At 42.4% G+C, this 24600-nt stretch overlaps 1 protein-coding gene across 1 annotated transcript in view; it reads right to left on the reverse strand.

Annotated features, from left to right (window-relative positions):
- Window positions 1–2216: 2216 nt before the first annotated feature.
- The window catches only part of LOC114617433 (cytochrome b reductase 1), a 40546-nt gene continuing 18162 nt past the window's right edge, over window positions 2217–24600 (reverse strand). The window contains exons 3-5 of the mRNA XM_028763037.1: window positions 23968–24176; window positions 7281–7435; window positions 2217–6550 (exon numbers count right to left, since the gene is read on the reverse strand). Coding sequence (XP_028618870.1) covers window positions 6247–6550; window positions 7281–7435; window positions 23968–24176 — 668 coding nt within the window. The 3' untranslated portion in view covers window positions 2217–6246. The remainder of the gene's footprint in view (window positions 6551–7280; window positions 7436–23967; window positions 24177–24600) is intronic.

Raw genomic sequence — 24600 nt, forward strand, 5'->3', positions numbered from 1 at the left:
TTTTCTTAGGGCCTTCACTACCTGTTTCATGCTCTCTTTAACCCTCCTTGTCTGTGTACAGCTCTTGACTGTGTACAGCTCTTAAAGAAGAAGGTTGCCTTTACATAGACAAGACCCTCTAACTTCTAACTGGGCTACAGACCTCGTTTATTACCCAGGTAAGTTTAATTCTCATCCAACTAGATGCTGTAGAAAACATGCCTGCCTTAAAAATCCTGCAGGACAGGTGAGAGTCTGACCTTCATTGTAAGGTAGAAACAGATAGGGGAACCAAACAGCTGTCGTCTCTGGGTATCAAACTCAGGTCATCAGCAAGTGCCTTTGCCCACTGTGACATCACCCCAGCCCCCAATACATCCATACACACAAACATATGCATATATATACATATATATATATAATACACACACACCACACACACACACACACACATCCATGCTGTAATCCCAGCACTTGGAAGGTTGAGATAGAAGAATTGTTAAGTTGCATCTCGGTTACACACAAAAGCTGTCTTAAACAGTGATAATGAAAACTAGACAAAATAAGGGGGAAAACCCTCTCTGAAGCCTGGAACATAATAGGAAGCGCTCATGGGAGTTAACTACCATAGAAACTGCTTCTATGGGCTTTAAAAACCAGAGGATAAAATCCCACTTGATCACAGCAGCTTGGAAGTGATGTGAGAATCAGGAAGGACAGTATCTGAGGGGACACTTGAGGGGTCACTGAATGTACATTTACTATAGAGGGCATTTATAAGACTGGCTGACACAACCAGGAGCTCAGTTGTCCCTCTTTGGGACAGGAGAGCTGAAGGAACCAAGAGCTGCTCAGTCCAAGAATGAGGGAGCCTCAGAACAAGAGAGAGCAAAGTCATAGTTGGACCTGAAGCTGAGGACCTGGATGCTCGGCGAGGGGGAGGGGGAAAGGTGTTGGTGAATTGTCTGAGTCTGGTGTTTCTGTTGTGCTGACAGTGAGTCACACCTGCTCCAGGATGGTCATTTGTGTTCTCATGAGCGACCATTCTCTGTCATCTACTTTCTGTCCCATCCAGGGTCCTGGCCTACTGAAGGGTGCCAGTCATGTTCAGAACGAGCCTTCCCCACTCAGCTCACTGGCCCACAAGGCAATCATTTTTGATAATGCCCTTGTAGGCAGACCCAGAAATGAGTTTATCAGTTTACTAGGTATCTCTCAATCCAGTCAAACTGACAAATCAAGATTGACATTACAAGAAGCGCTTTAAATTTTTCACATAAACTCTGCTGGACTCTTCTACAACATACCTGTAAGACAGACTCCAAGCAACCCATTCAAAAGTAAGAATAAGAGAGTCCAGCCACTGCCTGCTGACTGCCTAGTAAAGCCGTTAAGTCTTTACAGAAGAACCTGGAATCTTTTCAAGGTCTTATTCACAAAATTTAGCTATATGAGGCCCATTATCAAGTAAAATGGCAGCCGGTAGGGATCCATTTTGAAATGATCCAGGCAGTAATGGAACTGGAGGAATGGCTCAGCCACTGAGGATGCATACAGCTCTTGCAGAAGACTGCCTGGAAATAAATAGTTAACATGTATTCTCTGGTCAGAAAGGAAATGACATGAGACCTTGGAACGTTAGGAAGGAGCAAGATGTAACAGCAAGAGTAAAGATACAGGATAAAGTTCAACAGATTTTCTTCTAATCTTGTGCTTTCTAAATTTTGTCCAACAGCACCAAGAACTATAAGGGCTCACATCCTCACCCAGATTACCCAAAAGTAATCCACTGGTATTAGGAACCAAACAAAGGCACACACATTATTAAACATAAACATGTTTTTAAAATTACCATTAGAAGTTATTTAACAGACAGTGCTTTGGATAGACTTGTCTGTGACTTCTGTCTGCATGATCTCCAGCATACTTCCACACCACCGTGGGCTCCAACTCAGAGTCTGTGTGGAAGGGGACACAGTGGGGTTTGACAGCCTCAGTACTTCTAGCACCATAGAAAGACTAGCACTTAGAGTACATAGGAAAAGCTCAGTGTTTTCAATAAGAGAAAACAACAACAACAACAACAACAACCAAAAAAAAAACCAATTGAAAAACAACTAAAAAGTAGAATATAGGAAAGAAAATTAGAGAAGAATGATTATACCCACTACTTCAAGACAAACAGAAAACACACACACACACACACAAACACACACATACACACACTCACACGCGGCTTAGAAGTAGCTTTTTATTGCTATATTAAAAAGTCAAGAAAAATAGATGCACATCTTGCCTACAAAACTATAAAACAGACAAGACAATACTTTTCCATAAATGTACTGAGATAAAGAGACAAATTTATAGATAGATTTATTTTCCACTTAACGTGCTCAAGTAGCGCTCGAGTGAAGAACAAGCATCTTCTTTTCTGTATCTCCATTAGACATAGAAGTTACAGCTTCCTGTCGGAGTTATCTAAAAAGTGCACGTTTATAACTAAACATCTTGTCACATCACTGAAGTCCATGTAAGTTGTGGCTTCCTTCTTTCTATTTTCCATGTGCAGTCACGGTCAGTGTGTGTGCCCTGGGTCTTTCAGCTTGGTGGGGAAGAAAGCCCAATTAAAATGAGACATGCAATTTACATCACCATCCTTTAGAAAACAGAAACTATTTGTCATCAGTCCTTAAGAAACTACTTGTCACCAGTCCTTAAAAAGTATGCTTGCAGTAATCTATCATTTCATCGAGAGGTCCCAGTTGCTGTTTCTAAGTGCACAGATTAAACAAAAACCATATTCCTTAAGGGAGGAAAGTACCATGGAGGGTGGGCTTTGTTTGACACAGCACAGGAAAGCTGTACACTTTTGATGGCATTAATTCCATAAAGTATATTCATTTTGATTTCTTGCTAAGACCCGGGAAAGAGAAGGCTTTCATGTTGACGTAGATCATTGTTGAAATAAAGCTTTCTTTCCTGAAATTAGATTATGGGGTAAGCCACGCCAGATAATCTCTGCTAAAGATACAAGCTATAATTATTTTGGGAGGTTTCAATCACTGTTTGGAATTGATACCTAAGCCTTTCTTCTCCCCTATTCTTTGCAGACTTTTTAATGTGATATTTGGGGGGGGGGAGATGCTTTAGGTAGGAAACATCAGCTCTTGAAAGATAAAGGTATAATTATCATTAGAATAAAGAGCCCATTAAAAGAAGAGTCTCAAATAGAAAGATCTTTTCAATATATTGTGCTATGCATCCTTTCATAAAAGCTGGAAAAGAAAGAAAGGGAACGCCTATAATATTACCCTCCCATTAGCCCACTTGGGAGAAAAGGAAGGGCTGAAGTGAGGAGTGCTCAAATACTCTGCAACAGAGCTATTCTAGTGCCACATAATTAGCATCGTACTGATAGCCTCTGTGGGCCTATGTGGAAAGGAAAGGCAGCCATGACTCTTGGGCCTCAGTTGCTAGCCTCCTACTCACCCCTTGCTCCGCCCCCAAGTTCCCCTGCAACCCCCCAAAACCCTGGGATTTGACTGAACTCTTTATAGTCAGTCATCAACTCCTAAGCTGTTTGGTGTAAAACTCTTACTTAGCATACATATGAGTTTTATTGATGTATTGGACTTCTGAGAAAGATAGGGTATCATGTATCCCAGTCTGGTGTTAAACTCTTTAGCTGAAGAATGATCTTGGGTCACTCATTCATAGTGCCTCTGATGCTATTACTGATTTTGGAAATAGAATTAATTAATGGAAAGAAAGCAATGAAGCGTTGAGGTGATTCTGAGCTGTTATGGAGTTTGGGAGATCTGTTAGCTTGAAGGTTGTATTTGGTCTTTGGAAATAGTCATAATATTTAAAAGGAAGGTCACTACACACTAAACATGTTCAGTGTATTTAGCTGTAAACTATAAGTTTTTCTCACTCTTAAAATTCTTGTGTTTAGTTTGGCTTTATTTTTTATTTAAAAGACAGAGCTGCACTAAGACATTGTGGCTGGTGACACATGCCTGTAATCCAGCATTTGGGAAGTGAAGGCAAAGATAACCATATGTTCAAGGTCACCCTTAATTATACAAAGAGTGGGGCCAGTTTGGGTTACTAGAGAAACCAAAATCCCAAGAGAGAGTTTCACTATGTTGCCCAGGCCGGCCTTGAACTGTGTCTCAGATATCAGTCTCTCAAGCAGCTGGAACTATAGGCTCACATATTGTCCAAGTGTCTAAATCAAAAAATGCAGCCGAGAATCTGTGTTCACTGACACTAAAGGTCTTTGACCCTAATTGGCTTTTGATCTATCAATAAAGATGCCAGTGGCTAACGGCTGGGCAGAAAGAAAGAGGCAGGACTTCCAGGTTCCTTGCAGGCTAGGAAAAGGGAGAATCAAGATACTTGGGGGAGAGAGAGAACAGACTCAGAGCTGCAGGGAGAGCTTCCAAAATGTAAGTGGAAAGGGAATGCAGCCCACGGGAGGGCAGCTTCGAAGCATCTTGGGCAGCAAGACCAACGGGCTTCACAAAAGGTAACCAGGCAACTAAGTTGAGGGTAGATTTAGAGACGTTGAGCTAGGAGTAAAGGTAAGGGCACACTACCCGTGGAAGGCTAAGAAGAGCTCAACCACAGAGCCAATAAGGCAATTTAAAAATGAGCTAGTGTGTGTGTGTGTGTGTGTTTCATCTGTGGATCTGAGATAGCTCCTAGGCAGGTATGTGCCTGCGACTTGCTAGGAGCTCAAGGTGGAGTAGCCAAAATTACCCTCTACAGGCATCATTTCAGTGCCGTTACTACCACAAATTCCCATCAGAGCTGAGAGAGAAGTCTGGCCATGTGAAAGATTATCATTTCTAAACCTCAGCTCCCTGCTAAGACCCCCAAATTCCACAGAAGTTAGGAAGGAACCTGCCTATGGTCTCGGGGAAGGGCAGCCCAGGATATATGTGTCTCCAAATAAAAATGTGTACAGCAGCTAAGATCCTGAGGAACCAATACGGTAATGACTTCATCTTGAAGGCTGTTAGTATCCTCATCCAGGTCTCCTTGTCAGCAAGACAGATGCCCTGTTAAGATTAAAAGGGCATCAAGGCAGGCTCTGGCTTGTTGGCAGTGGCTGAGGCCCCAAGATCTCCGTCCAAGTCTTTATGGCGCCTTTCCCATCATCTAAGGGGTCCCCTTGGAAGAGGACCAAAGGTAAGGCAGCATCCTGTAACAATTCCATTAGCCTTCATCTGCAACTTTATTCATAGGTGGGCCATAGTGCTGCCAATTAGAATAAATTGGGAAGGAGTACGGTGAAATATGGGATCTTGGGCAGAGGAGCCAGACTGCCAGGGTTTGAATGTCAGTTCCATCAATTAGAGAGTTGTGTGATGTTGGTCCAAGTTACTAACCTTTCCAAGCTTCAGATCTTTCACCTAAAAATGGGGATAGTAACAATACCTGTCTCACAGAGTCTGTCTGCAGACTGAAGGAGCTAATATTTGTGAAGCCCATGGTAAGAGCCAGGGAAGCACTTTGGAAAATACAAGCAGAGACTTGAGGGCATCCTTCACAGTGTGCAGATGCAAGGCGGGTTTCTGGGGATTGAGCACGGGGCATGTTTGCATTGCAAGAAGTTCAGAAGCTGAACCATGAAGTACACCAGCTCCTGGGAGTCTAGACACTGGACTGAGTATTACAAAATCTTCCAGGTCTAACCAAAGATCTCTTCATCAGTCTGTGACTAAGCAACTGTTCCAAAACACCCTCATATATACTCTATGTCCAGGGCCTATATGAGCCCAAATTAGCTGAAGAGGGAGTGAGATACTTTCCTAAAGCACCCCCACCACCACCACCATGTTTTCCTTACAACATCTATGTGACACAATGGTCCAAATCCTGCTCCAGGTATTTATGATCTTATTTTAAAAGTGAAGAGAGCTTCTACCTAGTTCTGAAATCACTGGGCTCCCAGAATATGCTCCCACTGGGCTTAGCAAGGGGCAAAGGGTGCTACCAGTTCAGCAGATAAACCCACTGGTAGGTATATCCAATGCCTGGGTCCTCAAGAGGAAAGAAGAAACAATCACAATTTATATTGATCATGTCCTTTTTACATTTGGTAAGTTCACAGGCCTCAGTCAACACAATTACTCTCAGGAAATCCTCCTTGGTGACCACAATAATTGGCCTATGAACCCAAGTCACCTATGGCTGGGTAGGAGAAACTAAACTGTAGGGGTGACTTTGGAAGAGAAGTTATGAGGCTGCATCAACACTTCACATGGTGGACCTCTGGCCAGTGTCAGCAAGGCTGAGGGTTCTTTTCCGGGCTGCTCCCTCACTGCTTAACTCTGCGTCTGCTGCGTCCATATTGTGGGCGGAGCTTATTGCTATGGCACCTTCCATTCCGTCTGCGTTGCCTCCATTAAGCTGAAGAGGGATAGAGCCTGGTTCCCTAGGGCGTTTCCACTGTGGCCTGGTGACAATCCAAAAGATGAGTGCTCCAAATACCAGAATCAGAAGGCCCAGGGTATTTGTAAAAACACCTTCTGGTGGGAAGGAATGGTATGAAGGAGTTTTCCTAGGAAGAAAGTGAAAGAGGATCCAGTTACAAGCACACAGCATGTCAGGGTGACCCCTGGTACATCTTCAAGGTAAATGTCCTTAAAGCGAGGCATTAAAGAGACATAGAGGTTATACTATGATTCATACTGTAGAATGTTATAAAATTATTAAAAATGTCAAGTAAGAAAAGAATATAGCACTTGAGATACCTCATATCACTTTTTAAAAAAAGAATACAGAAATGTATACATACTATCATTACAATTATAATTACAATTAGCATAAAATACACACACCCAAAAAATGAACGCACAACTCATAGCCCCAATAGTTTTGCAACACTTTTAGTAATATTATACTACATGTATGGGATGAGAAATTATCTTAAAAATAGTTAAACCTTACGGTTTTTAAAATTATTATTAAAAAGGCTATTTATAGACTTAGTGAGATGGCTCAACTGGTAAGAGCATTGCTGCTCTTCTAGAGGACCTAAGTTTGATTCCCTGGCACCCACTCGGCAGCTCAGAACTGCCTGTAACTCCAGTTCCAGGGGGATCTAACGCCCTCTTCTGGCCTCTAAGGCACAGCATGCATAGGTTACACAGACATGAAAGTAAAACCGCTCATACACACAAAATAAAAGTACGTCTTTTAAAATGGCTATCTATATGATATTTCCCTTGTGAATATATATTTTACATTTTCTAGCTTATGTACTAAGAGAAAGAAGGCTACAAACTTACAGGACAAAGAACAGCTTTTCCGTCACTCCCATGAGGACCGTTGCAATCACTGTTCCAAAGAGGAGGAGTCCGGAATAAACATGTATGGGCATGACGGTTGCTCGGAGAGACGGTGGGGCCCATGGAAGCAGAAAGATGAAAAAGCCTACAACAAGCTGAACACCAGATGAACAACGGTTATCATTTTACTTCAGTTTTAAATGATTATTCTAGCTGGATTTGACGGCACATGCCTTCAGTCCCCCCACCTAAGAGGCAGAGGCAGAGCTAGGGGTTATGAAATGGACAGCACATTTCTTTCTTTCCTTTTAAACTTTTTTATTTAAAAATGTATGTATGTATGTATGTATGTATGTATGTATGTATGTATGTATGTATTTGTATATCTGTGTGTACACCTGCAGGCCAGGAGAGGGCATCAGATCAAATTACAGATGGTTGTGAGCCACCATGTAGTTGCTGGGACTTGAACTCAGGACCTCTCAGAGCAGCTGGTGCCCTTAACTGTTGAGCCATCTCTCCAGCTCCCCCAGCAAATTTCTTTATGCACAGTTCCAACATCCAAAGTTAACATTTATAATAAGCCCTGGCTCCTTCTAGAAAGTTCCTAACCTCCACACAAGTATGTATGTATGTATGTATGTATGTATGTATGTATGTATGTGTATACAACATAAACAAAACTCTCTCTTTCTCTGTATGTATGTGTGTGCATGTGTGTGTGTGTGTGTGTGTGTGTGAGAGAGAGAGAGAGAGAGACAGACAGACAGACAGACAGATAGACAGACAGACAGACAGACACAGAGTCTCTCCAGGCTGGCTGCAAACTTGCGATCCTGCCTTAACCTTAACTTCCCAAGAGGTAGGACAGAATGTGCCCTGTTTGCACAGTTGATATTTTTAAGTGTATACACAGGGCTCCTTGGTTCCCCCGCCCCCAACAGTATATCTTGGAGATGGGCAGATATTTTCATTTCAATACATTCACCTAGTTTAATTTGTTTAATACTTACTACCCTATTTTAAGGATATAGCAATTTGTTTATTAATTATGAAGGGAAATAGTTTTTTTTCCTTCATCCTAAAACCAAACACAGAACATGTAGTTCAGTCTGGTTAGCCTACAAAGCTATGTGAATAGAAACGGATGCCAGGTACGGTGGCCTGACCTTTGATCTCAGCACCCGGAGGCAGAGGCAGTCAAATCTCTATAAGTTCAAGGCCAGCCTGGTTCCAGGACAATCAGGGATACACAGAGAGACCTTGTCTCAAAAACCAAAGACAGAAAGAAAGAAACTGACATTGGGCTTCACAAGGAAGAAACAGATGATGTCTGAGTCAATGTCTTCAGTGACTAAGTCTGTGGTGGGATACTTCCTTACCATAGGATTTCTAAATAAGCTGAAGTCTGTTCCACCCTACAATTCTATTTTGGCCTCTGGCTTCTCTCCAGTATTCTCTCTTCGAGAAAATGCAGCTGCTATCAGATTATTGAATTTACTGAAACTTTTTTCTTCAAGTACTGATTTAAGATTTATATATTTAGTCAAATTTAAAAAAATAAAATTAGAGAAGATGGAGAAATAACTATTGTACCTGTTCCTTCTTCCTCCTGCACCACATGGAAGGAGTGAGGAGCAGGGAGCCAGAACAGAGGCCCGAGGGGTCCAGAGCCCTGAGACCTTAGAATCTGTGCAGCTTGCCTTGGTAACCAACAGAAAGCTTTTGATGGGCTGTGGACATATCTCACTGTTCACCTAATATTCCGATAACTGAATATGTTGGAAACAGCCCAGGGATTCACTCTTGGTCTTTGAAAATATTCCCACAGTTCCATCCCATGACTCCTTGAGTGATTCCATCAGTATCAAAAGGTGGATTTCCCGTTGCCTATGGTGTGCTTTCTGTGTGGAAATATAGCTCAGCTCAATGAAAGCCAGAGATTTTGTATAGATGGTTTCCTGAAATGCACCATTGTGTCTTCTATTGAGGCCTCCCAGTGGAATACATAGTTCTTATATTCTTTTTGACCATTTTCACTTCAAGATCCTTATTCATATCTAATTTTTTTGTGGCTTATCATTTGTGTCTGCTTTTTGATTTTTTGTTAGTTTTTATTTGTTTTTGTTTTTTTTTCCCCCACTGAGTCAGGGTATCATTATATAGCCCTGAATATCCTGGAATTCGCTATGTAGACCAGGCTGGCCTCGAACTCACAAGGATCTGCCTGCCTCTGCCTCCCAGGTGCTGAGATTAAAGGTGTGCACCACAACACTGATCAGTAATGTATCTTGTAATCCTGAGGACTGCAGTGAGTTCAGCAGACATTTCAGTCAGACATTTGCTTACAGAATCTTTCAGCAATTTAAATCTTATTTTTGCTTTTAAAGAAGTTAATCAACAAAAGAAAATTAGTCTTCAAAGAAAAGGGGATGCATTAGAGAATGTTTGACTTTGTTGAAAGTGTTTCTGAATGTAATGATGCAGACATAATTTGTGATAATTATTGTAGTCTTTATTTCCTGTGAACTGTCTCAGTCTCACCACCTTACAAATGAAGAGAGCAGCGTATAACCTAGTGGACTCAGAAGCCCAAGACATTCTTTCATTGTGCCTATGTGTATAAGGAAATAGATGTTAATTTTTAAAGCAAGATTTATTTATTTTATGCGTATGTGTAATGTTTTGCCTGCATTTATGGAACTATTTGGGAAGGATTAGGAGGTGTGGCCTTATTGGAGGAGGTATGTAACTGGGTCAGGCTTTGAGGTTTCAAAAGGTTATTACCATTCACAGTGCCTTGTTCCCTCCCTCCCTCCCTCCCTCCCTCCCTCCCTCCCTCCCTCCCTTCCTCCCACTTTCAGAACAAGATATGAGTTCTCCGTGTTCCTGCCATCATGTCTTGTTCTGCCAGTATGGACTCTAACTCTCTGAAACTATAGCCCAAACTAAACACTTTCTTTTGTAAGTTGTCTTGATAATGGTGTCTTTCTTCTCGAAATAGAAAACTAGGGCTCTGCTGTAATTAGATAATAAAAATTTATTCTTGTAGAGTCTGCTCTAAACAGTTAAGCTTTTCTTAGTTATTATTGTCTTTAAATACATGGGTATCTTCTACTGTGCTAGTTTTTCTCACTTTAAGAAATACCTATGTTAGCCCAGGCTGACCTGGAAACTCACTAAGTAGCTGAGAATGACCTTGAATTTCTGATCTTCCTGGTTTCACCTATCAAATGCTGGTACTAAAGGTTCATGCCACTGTGCCCTGCTGTCTTTTTTTTTTTTTTAAAGCTTTTATTGTAAAAATCATGAGAGCAGGGCTCATCTGTATGGCTAGCTTTCATACCAGACATTGTTTGGGGTTGGGAGGTAGATGTGATGGCTCAGTTTAATTACAGAATTACATGGAAGTGTTCCCACCTCCCCTTCATTTTTCTGTGCATCTACATATGCACTCATTTCTTCATTTTTCCATATGTTTTGAAATCTTAGTTATAAACCGGACATTGTCTCGATTGTTTGGTCTGCTACACAAGGTGAATCAGCATCCTGTGGTCCTGGTACTCCTTCATTTGCATAAAGCTCATTATACCATACCCAGGCGTGGGTGGTGGCACATGCCTGGAAGCCCAGCACTTGGAAAGCTGGGACAGGAGAATTGCAGCAAGTTCATGGCCAGGCTGGACTCCATAATAAGACTTTATCTATCAAACAGCAAAGAGTGGGCTGTGTGTGCGCGCGCGCGCGTGTGTGTGTGTGTGTGCGTGCGCGTGTGAGTGTGCGTGTGCTCACTTCACGCGTGCGCTGAAGAGATGGCTCAGTGGTTGAGAGCATTTGGTGCTTTTGTAAAGGATCTAGGTTAGGTTCTTAGCACTTACATGGCAGCTCATAAATTCCTGTAATTCCAGTTATAAGGAATCTGAATACCTCTTCTGGCTCCAAGAACAACAGGCATGCATGTGGTACACAAACATACATTCAGGCAAACACTCATATACATAAACTAAAAATAAATTGTTTTTTAAAAATCTTATGGTAGTAGCCAACCTTTTGTTAGAGCTTTTCCTTTGCATCAGTTGTTTGCAAGCATGAGCTTACACTCAGTGGCCTGGTAGAGTTGTTAGAACAGCAGATTTTGGTCCCCAATCCCACGGTTTCTGGTTGAGTTGATCTCGGTGGAAGCTGAGACCTTGTGTTCCTCATTTCCCTTGGGAGGCTTATACTGCTGCCCTGGCTTTGAGGAAATCGACCTACTTCATTTCCTGGTTATGTTGTTCACACACAAGAGCCAAATGACACTTGGCTTTAGAGATTAAAAAATTCTAACCAGCGTCAGAAGAACATGTCCATAGATGTGGATAAACAGACTGTGGTCACCACAATGGCGGCTCAGCCTCTGGCTGACATCTGACCACTCCCTGCTATGTCCCCCTGTCACCACTTGTACCTGGCAACATCCCAGCCTGGCTCTGCTCAGGTCATGAGTGACCCTGGCTCTTAGGCCCAATGGAGCAGTGACATCCAGGGAGGCTGCACCGATGGAAACTCCTGGTTGAGAGACGCTCAGCCCTGCGGTCAGCATCACCATTAGCCCTCCATTCATGCCCTTCTCCTCAGGGACCACTGAAGAGATCCTGCCAGCACATCAAGCTAACTTCAAAGCTTCCCCTCCCTCTCTTTAGTGACAGTGGGGTTGGTGTTGCACCTCTGCTTGTCTAGCTGTCTTCACAACCAGCTTCCTGCAGACCTGCTTTTAGATGACTTTTGTCTTCCAGTCCCCACGTACCCTCCTTTTCTGATGCCATCTCATTGATGTTTTTACATGCCCAAGCTTCTCTGATATAAAGCAGAAGCAAGAAAACAAACAAAACCTCACTAAATGTTCCCCCAAGTCTCCAAACACCAACCTCGGCTTGCAGCAGTGCTCAGCAGCTGCCCACACTGCCCACGGGCTCCCACTCCGTTCACCCAAAGGCCCTGGAGGAGCCTTTTTGCTTCCTCTTCAATCCACTGCAACCTTGTTTCTACCCACCAAGGTAGTCACTAACTTCCCATCACCGATACTGATGGACAATGTCCAAATCGTGTCTGCAGATCTTCTCAGGAGCATGAGACATTCCTCATATCCTCCAGGGTTCCCCTTCTTATCTGCCCACTGGCTCTCATTCTTTCTATCACTTTCTTCCCAAACGTATGTTTACATCCTACATACCATCAGTGTGTATCCACTGGCTTTCACTGTTACTACCCCCTCTCTGTGCCAACATGTCTCTCTGAACCCCAGCAAACACCTCCCATTAGTCTTCCTCTAGAGATGCCTTGAAATCTGCCAGTCACGCTCCATTCCCGCTGGCAGCTTGCCTCCTTCCTGTTATTCATCCTCAGCAAACTCTTCTCACAGGCTACTCCATTTACCTAGAAGACGCTCTGAGCTTCCAACCCCAGGCCTGACCAGGTTGCTTAGGTCTCAGAGGAATCTCTTCTGCCTCCCCTTTATCATTAGATCACTCTCCCAGAACGATCAAAGCTCGCCCTGTCTACCAAATACTCAGGTACATGTCTCCCCCTCTACACGTAACAAAGAAAACATGTCTCTCAGATGCCGTGTTTGTCTTGTGGAATGATGTATGTCCCTGCCTAAGAAGGTATGTCACCAGAACGCCTATGTTTTACTTTGCTGAGTAAGTGAATTTTATGGAAGTAAAATACATGTTCATAACCATGAAGATACAGTGACCCTTAGTAAAAATGAAAGCCAGCGCTTTGAGATCACAAAGGAGCCGACCACAAGCATTTGCACTACAGGGACAACAGCTGAGGAAAGGTCTCAGTGTGCCCGGCCCAGGGCTGGGCCTTTTCAAGCATGATTTGGTTTTATGGTGAATCGTAAGCGTTACTAAAGCAACTGCATTTAAACTCACCACCCACCCAACGTAGGGACTGCTTCAAACAGGTCTTGCCTGTGTGGTGGTTTTCGCATTTAGTCCCAGCGTTTGAGAGGCAGAGACAGCGATAGACCTCTATGAGGCAGCCCACTCTGCATAAGGAGTTCCAGGCTAGCCAGGGCTACACAGTGAGACCCTGTCTTAAAACAAAACCAAACCAAACAGAAAACCCAAAACTCAAATAAACAACTGTCAGGGGCAGCCCTGCTTATACACTGAAGGCCTAAAATCAGCCATAGGCCTAAAATCAGCAATAGGCCTGACATACATGCCTGCTAGCACCAAGTCTTGGGTCTCTGTGGAAAAAAAAACCAGAAACAGATTGCTAGAAGCTATTGTAAACAAGCAGCTTTGGTGGAAAATTGCCAGGCTAAATAGCCATAGACCTTGTAGGTAGGTAACCTTGGTGGATAGTACCAACTTAGATAAGGACAAGTGAATCATAGGCAGAGTCATAGTGATCTGTCCCCTGAATCTTCACCCAGCTGACACTCTGTTCTGGAAGATATCTATACTCCCCCTGAACACCCACACTTCTTCGTCATCCGTTCCCCACATCCTGCCTTTTTTGTGTATATAACCTGTGTGAAAAAGTAAAAATGGCGATCTGATCAGACTATAGACAGGTTGTCATTTCTCATGTCTGCCTGTTTTCTCCCATCTTCTCTTTCAGGTGACCTCCCTGGACCCCTGTTTAATGCCCTGCTGGACAGGACAAACAACAACAACAACAAAACAAACAAGAAAGCAAAAAAAAAAACAAATGGGGTCTCCTTGATTGCAAACCCTGTGTTTGTAAACACTGCATGCCCTTCCCACTGGAGCAAGACAGAAGCTACCAGCCAAGGTTCCTTTCTCAAAACAAAACCAAAAAGGGCTGTGAAACCAAATTTCTGGGAAGTCCAGTGAACCAGAGGAAGTAAGGATACAGATATTTCAGAGAACAGAGAATGTCCAGAGGATCAAATATGTTTTTATTTCACTGCTTAAATTAGAACCTTCCAATGCCATTGATTATATTAACAGATTAAAGGAAAGAAATACTATTTATCCCAGCAAAGAAAAACATGCAATAAAAGTCCAGATTCCCTCCTGACATAGCAAGAATAACGGAATCTTCCTATGAATCAGACACAGGAGATGGAAAGCAACTGTGCTTCACAGAGAGCTGTCAGAAACACCCAAAACTCTTCTCAAGACAGGAGTCGGGATTCTCATCTCTCATTTCATACTTTCTATATACTTCCAGAACCTTCCCCAGCTCTTCCTTCACAGTCTAGAATGCAGAGAAAAGAACACGACGACGCTGCCATTGCAGACAGATAGCAGGAGCAGGGATGAGTCAGGGGAAGGTGCTGTGGAGATACGGGGATAAAGGAAGAGAGTGAAGGGAGGACTTCCCAATAAAGGCATGGGAAGAAAACAAGATTGAAAAACTAACTCCAGATGAAAAATGATTCACTTGGTTGCATTACAACTAAGAATCTCTACTTATGGGAGTGGGGGAAGCGAAGAAAAAGGCAAGATTCAAATGGGAATAAAATATAGTAACACATCTCGACACAAAGGAATCTGATCTAGAATTCCTGCAAATTCCTTAGAAAAGAAATACAAGTCTATTTTATGAATGGACAAAAGAACCAGATGGTTATTAGAAAATGAAGTATTAGAGCCAAAAAAGTCTTTTATTCATTCATTTAAAGTCACACACTAGTCTCTGGACTCTGGAAGAGCAGCTGGTGCCCTTAACTACTGAGCCATCTCTCCAGCCCCACAGAAAATTTCTTTATGGACAGTTCCATCATCCAAAGTTAACATTTATAATAATCCCTGGCTCTAGAAAGTTATCAATGTTCACACAAGCATATGTATGTACGTGCATATAACATAAACAAAATGCACACTCTGTGTGTGTGTGTGCGCACGTGTATGTACATGTGCCATGGTGTAAGGTGTGGAGGTCAGAGAACAACTTGTGAGAGTCAGTTCTCCCTTTTGACCTTGTGGGTCCTTGGAACTCATGTCATCAGGCTTTTAGAAAGCATCTTTACCCACTGGCCATCTCACCAGCCTGAGAAAATCTTTTTATACTCATTAGCTTTTTAGAAATTAAAAATTTGAACAGGAGGCTTATTGACAGTGTTGTGCCACGTGGGAACACATACATCCTGCTGGTGGGAAGGTGACTGGGAGCAACCATCGTTGGGGGATGCTTTTGTGCACTGTGCATTCATATGCTGATTTCTGTTCCTGGAGATCTGGTTGCAGTACAGATCCATCACCTCCTGCTTGGTCAAACAAAGAGCTGAATAGCCTGTAGCTGGGCAGGAGAGGATAAGGTGGGACTTCTGTGCTCAGAGAATGGAGAGGGTCTCAGGTGGGAACCAATTGGAGAAGCCAGAGTGAGACCGATATGTCAGGTGATCAGTCACGTGACTGGGAAATAGTTTAAGGCCAGCATTGTCAGGTTACGCTAGCTCAGAATCTGCCCAGCTATGCTGAGGCTTATAAATAAATATTAATTTATTATAATAAGTTAATATTATTTATATATTAATAAATTAATATTCATTTATATAATTTATTCTCCGTGTCATTGTTTCAAAGCAGGGACAAACATAATAAAGCTCCATATTTTATAAACCACTTTGGAAAGAAATCTCACATGATCATTATTGGTTGAGTGTACAATTCCACTTGTGAGTGTGAGACCCACCCCACTCCACACAAGAATGAGAGACATGGTTCTGAGTGTGGACTATAGCAACATTTGTTATAGAAAGCAATTCAAAGTAGCATTAATGTCTAACAGCAGAAACGAGGGTAAATAACCTTGTGGTGCATTTGTATAGTAGTTGTTCAAAGCAGAAGTATATGGCTGCATGTTGTCCCAAATATCTGTAATCCCAGAACAGGGGAGGCTGAGACAGGACACTTGTGAGTTTGAGACCAGCCTGAACTACATAGTGAGAGCCTGTCTCCAAAAAAATAGGAGGTTAGCGGCTGGAGATGTAGCTCAGTTGGTAGAGTGTTTGTCTAGTATATTGGTTAGTTTTTCACTTGAGACAAAGTAGAATCATCTGGAAAGAGGAAACCTCACTTGAGGAATTGCCTCTAACAGATTGCCTACAGGCAAGCATGTGGGGGCATTTTCTTGATTAATGACTGATATGGGAAGGCCCAGCCCACTGTATTTATGCCACTCCTGGGTAGGCTGATATAAGAAGCAAGCTGAGTAAGTCAAGAAGAGAAAAGCAGTAAGCAGTGTCACATGATGATCTCTGTTTCAGTTCCTGTTTCAAGGTTTCTGTTTTGAGGTCCCACCCCAGCTTCCCTTAATAATAAACAGACTCTAATCTTCCCCAACTTGGTTTTGCTCAGTGTTTTATCACAGCAACAGAAAGTCAGGCTAGGATACCTAGCATTCATAAAGCCTTGGGTTCAATCCCCAGTACCACATGAATTAGGTATAGTGGTACATACATATCTGTAATTCCAGCCCTTAGGAAATGGAGGCAGTAGAATCAGGAGTTAGATCATTCTCAGCCATGTGGGGAGTTGGAGATCAGTGTGGCCTTGTGAGATAATAAAAAAATATTAATAACCAAACAAAAAGTCTAGGTGACAGCTAAAGGAGTCAACGGTGTTGAGTTAGTTGCCCTAAAAGAAGTTGTGAGATGAAAGGACATCTCACAAGGTTAAGAGCACTTGTTGCTCTTGCAGAGAACCTGTGCTTGGTCCCCAGCAGCCACATGGCGACTCACAGTCATTCATAACTCCAGTTCCAGGACATCTGATGCCCTCTTCTGACCTCTGAAGGCACCAGGCATGCACGTGGTATACATACATACATGTAGGCCAAACATACACATAAAAATAACATTTTTTCTTTGTCATTTTCACAATAGGCTTTCTCTGTGTAGCCCTGGCTGTCCTGGAACTTGCTCTGTAGAGCAGGCTGACCTCGAATGCACTGCCTCTGCCTCCCGAGTGGTGAGTACAGCCCAGCTTAAAATTAAAAATTTTAAAATAAAACTAAAAGTTGCAATTGAATTTAGAATATAGCATAAAACATTTTTAAAATTCAGTTAAGGGTCTGGAGAGATGGCTCAGTGGTTATGAGCACTGACTGCTCTTCCAGAGGTCCTGAGTTCAATTCCTGGCAACCACATGGTGGTTCAGAACCATCTGCAATGGGGTCTGATGCCCTCTTCTGGTGTCTCTGAAGAGAGCAATGGTGAATACATAAAATAAATAAATCTTTATAAAAATTTTCAGTTAGAAAGGTAACACGAACGTAGCACTTGCTTTTCTGTTGCTGTAATAGGATACGATGAACAAGGAAACTCAGCAGGAGTTAATTTTGGCTAAGAGTTCCGGAAGGATAAAAGAGTCTATTCCATTACAGTGGGCAGACAAGGCAGGTAGTGACAGGAACCGTGGCAGGAACAGGAAGCTGAAAGCCCACCCTTTCCAAACAAGCACAAAGCAGACAGTGTGAACTAGAAGTTCAGAGAGGCCTTTAATCTTAAATCCTGGTCCCAGTGACAGACTTCCTCCAGCACGGCTGTGCTACCTAAACCTCCCCAAGCAGTGCCTACAGCTGGGGACCAAGTGCCCTCCCCCCAGACTGTGGGGGACACTTCTCATTCAAGCTACCACAGTGAGCAACACATTTACTATTTTGTGTTTAATATATTGATTTGCAGTATGTGGTAGAGGTATAAAGCAGCATCAGAGAGCGAGGAAAAGATAACCTGACAAGCCTGGTTACTTCTGTGAGCAGGAGAAATGTACCCTAGACTGTGTGAGCCGAGGGTGAGGGGCGTTGATTTTTAAACCTAGATTGGTCATGAAATCATAGAAGTTCCTATGACTATGGTGATTCAAAACGTCTGTATACACGTGTGTATGTGTGTGAACTTGACCGTGTTTGCTTTTAATGTCCTGGGAGGCTAACTCTCACAAGAAGAAAAGAATTCTGGGCTTGAAATGCTCACAGACCATCGGGCTGTTGTAGGTATTAGAGTTTGCTGCCTTTTTCACGTTTGTTAATCTAACCACCCAGACATCAACTGTTTGGCAGGCAAACCTGGACTTTACAGAGGTGAACTCAAGCCCCAGCAGAATATCTAATCTTAAAATCGCTTCCTCTTCATCCTCTGAGCTGGCTTTTTGTTCCTTGGGTTGATCTGGAGCAGCACAAACTGAGCTCATAAACTAAGATAACGTTGTGCCGGAGGGGGAGCTGGAGTGTGTGTGTGTGTGTGTGTGCGTGTGTGTGTGTGTGTGTGTTTGTGTGCGTGTGTTTGTGTGTGTGTGTTTGTGTGTGCGTGTGTTTGTGTGTGTGTGTGTTTGTGTGTGTGTGTGTGTTTGTGTGTGTGTGTGTGTGTGTGTGTGTGTTGGGGGAGACTGAGACTAAAGCAGTGGCTCTTGGGGAGGGAGGCATCCTGTCCTTCAACAAGTGAGGTTCTCAAGGACAGGCATTCTCTGCGACTGTCTTTGCTGGGAAATTAAAACTGCTCCCTGTGAACTGAGGATTTACCTAGGCCCCTCACACATACAAAGCTAACAATCTACACTGAGCTGTATCCCCAGCCCTTCTGTTTTACTACATTTTGAGACATTGACTCACTAAGTTACCAGGACTGGCTTTGAATTTGTGGTCCTCCTGCCTCAGCCTCCTAAGTATGTGGAATTTACAGACCAACACTCCATTTTCTTCGCTGTTGTTTACTTTGCTTTGCTTCCTACTGAGTTGGCCTCCTTTACTCCTTTAGTAAGCTCTTCCCACAACACCCTGCTGTGATGAAATGTGTAAGGTCCTGATACAGATACCGGTCTGCTCAGAGCACAGTTCTTTCCCTTTGCTGCAAGGCAGAACACAACTTGACCCTCCACACTCAGGTCTCAGAAGTGCTTTTCCGCTGCACCAGTTATCTGAAGAGTCTTAGCTCTCTAGTGGCTTAACCCAGGCTCCATTTTTTTCAGAAATACAACAGAATGGATCAGTTTAATCATGATAAACCAAGCTGTGTATTCCCAAGCAAGCTCAAGTACACTCCAGCAAGCATGTACCACAATGCTCACGAGGAGGTCTGACCCACAGGAACCAGTTCTCCCTAGGCGTAGGACCAAAGGATCCAACTTAGCTTGTCGTGGTTGGCAGCACTTGGCAGCGAGCATCCTCATCTGCTGAGCTGTCTCTCTAAACCCAAGTTTTTGTTTTTAATTTTGGTTTGACTTTTCAATTATTACTTTTTCTTTATTAATTTTTGTCATATGAATGTTTTGCCTGCATGTATGTCTTCTGATATATGTGTACCTGGTCCCTGTGGAGGTCAGAAGAGGGCATCAGATCCCCTGGAACAGGAGTTACAGGTGGCTGTGAGCCACTGTACAGTGTTGGTACTCAAACCCAAGTCCTCTGCAAGAACAACCAGTGTTCTTAATCTCTGAGCCATGTCTCCAGCCCTGATTTTTTATTATTAATATTTAGAGTTGCTTGTCCACTGACACATGACACATGATTATTCCCACAGTTCTTGTGTTATTTCTGTTTACTTTGATGCCTTATGTCACATACATTTAAAAAAATTGTATAGTAAATATGCATTTTTTTCTCTCCATGGCTTTTGGATTTCTTACCAACCTTCTGGCCTCCTCTGTCTCATACCATACAGGTTATACACAGCCCCCCCCCCTTTTCCTTGGCTTTGGTTTTTATATTTAGGTTCTTACATTTTTTTTCTCTTATGTGATATGGTATGTATGGTTTACCTAAATGCACAGACTCTGTTAAGTAAGTGTTGTTATAAGATAAAAATTTCTTGTACATGCTTGGACATTTCCAGCCTCTTGGATCCTTCTGTGTTTGCTCACGTGCTGATAACTCAAGGTGTCCTTTCATTTCTGTCTCAAAAGTTTCTTAGTTATTTTTGGATATTTATTCTCTTCATAACAATTTTTATGATTCCCACTAGGTTTAAACTGAAAATTATTTTAAACATAGCTATTAATTGAAGAGGGAAAGATATTTCTGTATTAATGTTTCTCTTTCATTATCACGGTATCTTTAGAATATGTTTGTGGTGGTTTGAATGGGAACTGTCCTCATAGGTTCAAAGACACCAGCGCTATTGAGAGGTGTGGCCTTGTTGGAAGGGGGCATGGGATGGGATTTGAGGTTTCAGAAGCTCAAGCTAGGCCATGTCTCTCTCTTCCTACTGCCTGCTGATCCAGATATAGAATTCTCAACTACTTCTCCAGCACCATGTCTGCCTGCTATCCTCTATAATGATAATGGACTAAACCTCTGAACCTGTAAATCAGCCCCTTTGTAAGAGTCAGTCCTTTGTAAGAGTTGCGTTGGCCATGGTGTCTCTTGACAGCAATGGAACACTAAGACAGTGTTCTATTTTCTATGATAATTTATAGTACTTTATATATTCTGCTTGTAGATACTATGTTTTTAACTATTCAGTTTATTCTTGGATATAATCTTTCTTATCCTTTAATAAATGAGGTCTATTGTGTGTGTTGTGTGTGTACATGTATCCACATGTGGATATGCAGGGCCTGTGCACATCTGTGCATGAATGTGGAGGCCGTAGACTGATGCTGAGTATCTTTCTCTCTCACTTTCCACCTTTGAGACAGCCTCCCTGACTGAACCTGGAGATCACTAATTGGCCTGGCTGGCTGGCAAGCATACTCCAGAAAGGTGTCCATCTCACACCCTTCTCAAGCTCCACTGTGCCGAGCTTTTTACATAGGCTTAGGGAACTTGAACTCTGGTCTTAATGCATACACAGCAAGAACTTTGCTAACTGAGCCAGCAGGTTCTATTTTTACAAAGTGTTATTGCTGGAGTAGGCAAAAGTTATATATGCTTTCTTAAATCCAGCTGCCACTCCAAACTCTACATCTAGTCATCTGTCGGCTTCTAGATGTACATTATGTGATCTACAAGCTGGTAACTGAGTCACAGATAGTTATTTCTTATTTATATATTTTTCTCCTCTTGTATATGTGTTAAGAACTCTAAAGCAGTGCTGGATGACAACATGGCAGCAAGTATTAATGGCTACCTGTGCTTTTAATGGAAGTTATCTTTAGTGTTCTGGTTAATCTAATACTGCAGTTAGGTATTGGTAATAGCAACCATAATCACAGATGCATTCTCCTGATGTGTAGTACACAGTAGGTCCACAGCCAAGAAGAGCTTGAAGCTTTCTAGTGGACTGGACTGGTTTAAAGTGTTCACTTCTTAAAGGTCAAAGGTCTGAAGCTATACAGATCTGATGCCTTTTTTAATCCCTGGATTTCAAATAACCTTTGGGGTTTTTCCCTATTGTTATTGATCTTTATATGGTTCCTAATTCTTTTTTGGAACAAATTTAGTAGTTATATTTGGGAATAGGAAAATTCTTTTTTTTCTTTAATTATACAACCATTTATATCTTTTTAGGGGTCCCAGGGATTGAATTTGAACTCTACAGGTACTCAGCCCACACTCTGCCTGTGAGCAATCACCAGGTCTTATTATCCTATATTAAATATAATCATGAAATGTTGTTTGTGTCTGTGATCATATCTCTGAGTTCTGAGTGTTGCATATTTTGTGTTTTATTGGGTCAGGCTTGTCATGAGTTAGAATAAGGGTTCTCTCTTTTGTTAACTTTTTTTTTTGTTATTTGCTTGTTTGGTTTTTTGAGATAGGGTCTCACTATGTGGTCCTGGCTGTCCTGGACCTAGCTAAGTGGGTTAGGCTGGCCTTGAAATCACAGAGATGCTCCTGCCTCTGCCTCCAAAGTATTGAGATTAAACCATCACAGTAGGTTATTTGTTTTTGTTGTTTATTGTTAACTTCTAAATTCTCTCTAGCTTACATACTAAGATACAGAGCAAAAAATAAAAGGTTTGTGGTGTGTGTGTGTGTATACTCATGTGTGTGTGTGTGTGCATGTGTGTGTGAGAGAGTTTTAGAGAAACTAGACTGAAAGCCCTATCTAATAGAGGAAATCTTTATTTATCTATATAATCATTGTGCTACTTATTCACTTAACCTGTTATTATGAAAAAATAGGCCTGCTAAAGAAATTATTACAAGATACAAGAAGTAAAGGAAAACCAATGAGTGGTGGCCACTGGAGAAACCCACTTCTGCCACTTCACAAAACCCAGGGGTACTGACTGAGCAAGTAACTCAGAAAAGGCATCTCATTCTATTTAGCCACTGCACTCAGAAACAGAGCCAGCGTACTTAATCTACAAGGCAGAACCTGTTGCCATCTGTATGACTAGATCAATAGTAAAGTAGGAGTGTGCATGTCTGGAGAACTTTACAGAAAGCCAAATACGAACTTGGATGTTTTCATCCTTACCCTCAGTGGGTTAAATGGTCCTCTACCGAGAATGGTCACACACAAGCTAGGCTCTCAGTCTGGGAGTTGTGGGAACAGTGAAACTAAATGCTGGTGGGACTGTCATTGGCTGTGTAACCCAAGGAAGGCTCCTTCCCACTGCATCCCAGAGTCTGTACCAGATAGCTCCTTGGAAGAATGAAAGGAAATGCTTGGCATGGTGCAGCCTCTATAGTCTGAGCTGAATATAGAGCCGAGCAAAGCCCTACAGAGATGCTATTATGACAGGTAGGTTTCCCAAGCAACCTACAGATTCCAGGGGCTCCTGCCATCCTTACTCCTAAGGGGAGAAGCCTAACCAGTTGGTGACAATGGAGAAAAGGTCCCTCAGATCCACAAGAAAACTCCAAGGGAAATTACCCCAAGGACAAATGATCTGAGCAAGGCTCAGCTATCCAACTCAAGCTATTTGCCTTACTGATTGGGCAGATCACAGTGGATACAGGATTTTTTCCTGCATCTTCTTCCTTCCTGGCCCCTTTCCATTCCAAACCCATAACCTCAGAATGGCTAAAAGATTTAAATAATGGAGAATGTCCAAGGAGATTCATCATTATTTAATGAGAATATATCATGATTCAAGGTTTTTTTTTAAAAAAACATATTCATTTAGAAGGAAAACAATCAATGTCTAGTAAGAGGGCCTGCTTTTTAAAGGGGCCATTTATTTTAAAATAAGCTTTGAGGTTCTATGTACCCAATCTAGTGTCTCACTCTGCAGCTTTAGAAAAGTAAGGTTCTCAATGATCCCAACCAGGAAGTTGAATATACACTGTGCTAACAAGGAAGGACACTGAATCAAAACCATTTACAAAGATTTTTCAACAACGTGCTGAAGAGCCTAAAAGACTCAGAACATTGATTTTTACTGTTATGACATCAAACTGCTGAATAATTATCACGCACCATCAAATTTCATTTCAGTACAATGTTTTCAGAATGCATCCCTTTACCAATACATGCAAAGGATAAATAAAATAATCACCATGCCTTCAACATTTCACAAAAGGTTAGAAAAAGAAAATCAGCACTCTCATTTAGAAAAGGTTAAAGCAAAGACACGACAGAGAATGTAGCAAAGAAATATTGCTCCTGGCAAGTTTAGTTGATTCAGAACCTGGGACTGAAGTCTGGACGAAGCTAGTCTAGATGTTAAGAGATAGCAACTTCCCTACTGACAGATATCAAAATGATAAACCATACACCCGAGTTCCTAAGTTGTGAATTCTGAGGTTCATTGTCCTCTCGGGACAAGTTGTCCTAGACACAAATGGAAGAGCAAGGTTAGAAAAGATCTGTAGTCAGCGAGGCACTGACCTGTAGGATGTAGAGTATGAGGGTTGGCAATCCAACCCAGCTGTGTAGACTGTACATGTGGGGGATTTTTCGGACATCGTGGTACTCAAACACGGCCACCACAGAGATGATGGCGAGGATGGCAGCCACAGCGTTTAACCCGGCGTGGATGGATTTCATCAAGAGCTTGCTGCACTTCCAGGTCCATGGCAGTCTGTACACGATGATGGCTAAGGAAACAAAGTATTTTAAAAATAGAAACAAAGTAAATCATTTGGCCCACTGGACAATTTTGTTCTGTGAAATGCTCCCCCCGGGCTTCTGCTTCTCCCAGCCTCCCCCTCTTTCTGTATGCCTTCTCAGTCTCCCATGCTGTCACCTCATCCCTGAGTGTAGGCCCCAAAGAAATAGATACATGCATTCACCAGCAGACACCACTGTTAGCACCAACATTTACTGAAATGACTCAGAAGGACAAAGCACTTGCCACCAAGCCTGATGACCTGAGTTCAATCCCCATTGATGAGAGGAGTTGTACTCTCATCTGGACAACTGTGCCCTGCACCATATTCCCCATACACACCCATGGAGGGAGGGAGGGAGGGACGGAAGGAGGAAGGGAGGGAGGGAGGGAGGGAGGGAGGGAGGGAGGGA

Source organism: Grammomys surdaster, unplaced genomic scaffold (genome assembly GCF_004785775.1).
Source record: "Grammomys surdaster isolate TR1022 unplaced genomic scaffold, NIH_TR_1.0 136, whole genome shotgun sequence".
Classification (NCBI taxonomy): Eukaryota; Metazoa; Chordata; class Mammalia; order Rodentia; family Muridae; genus Grammomys; species Grammomys surdaster.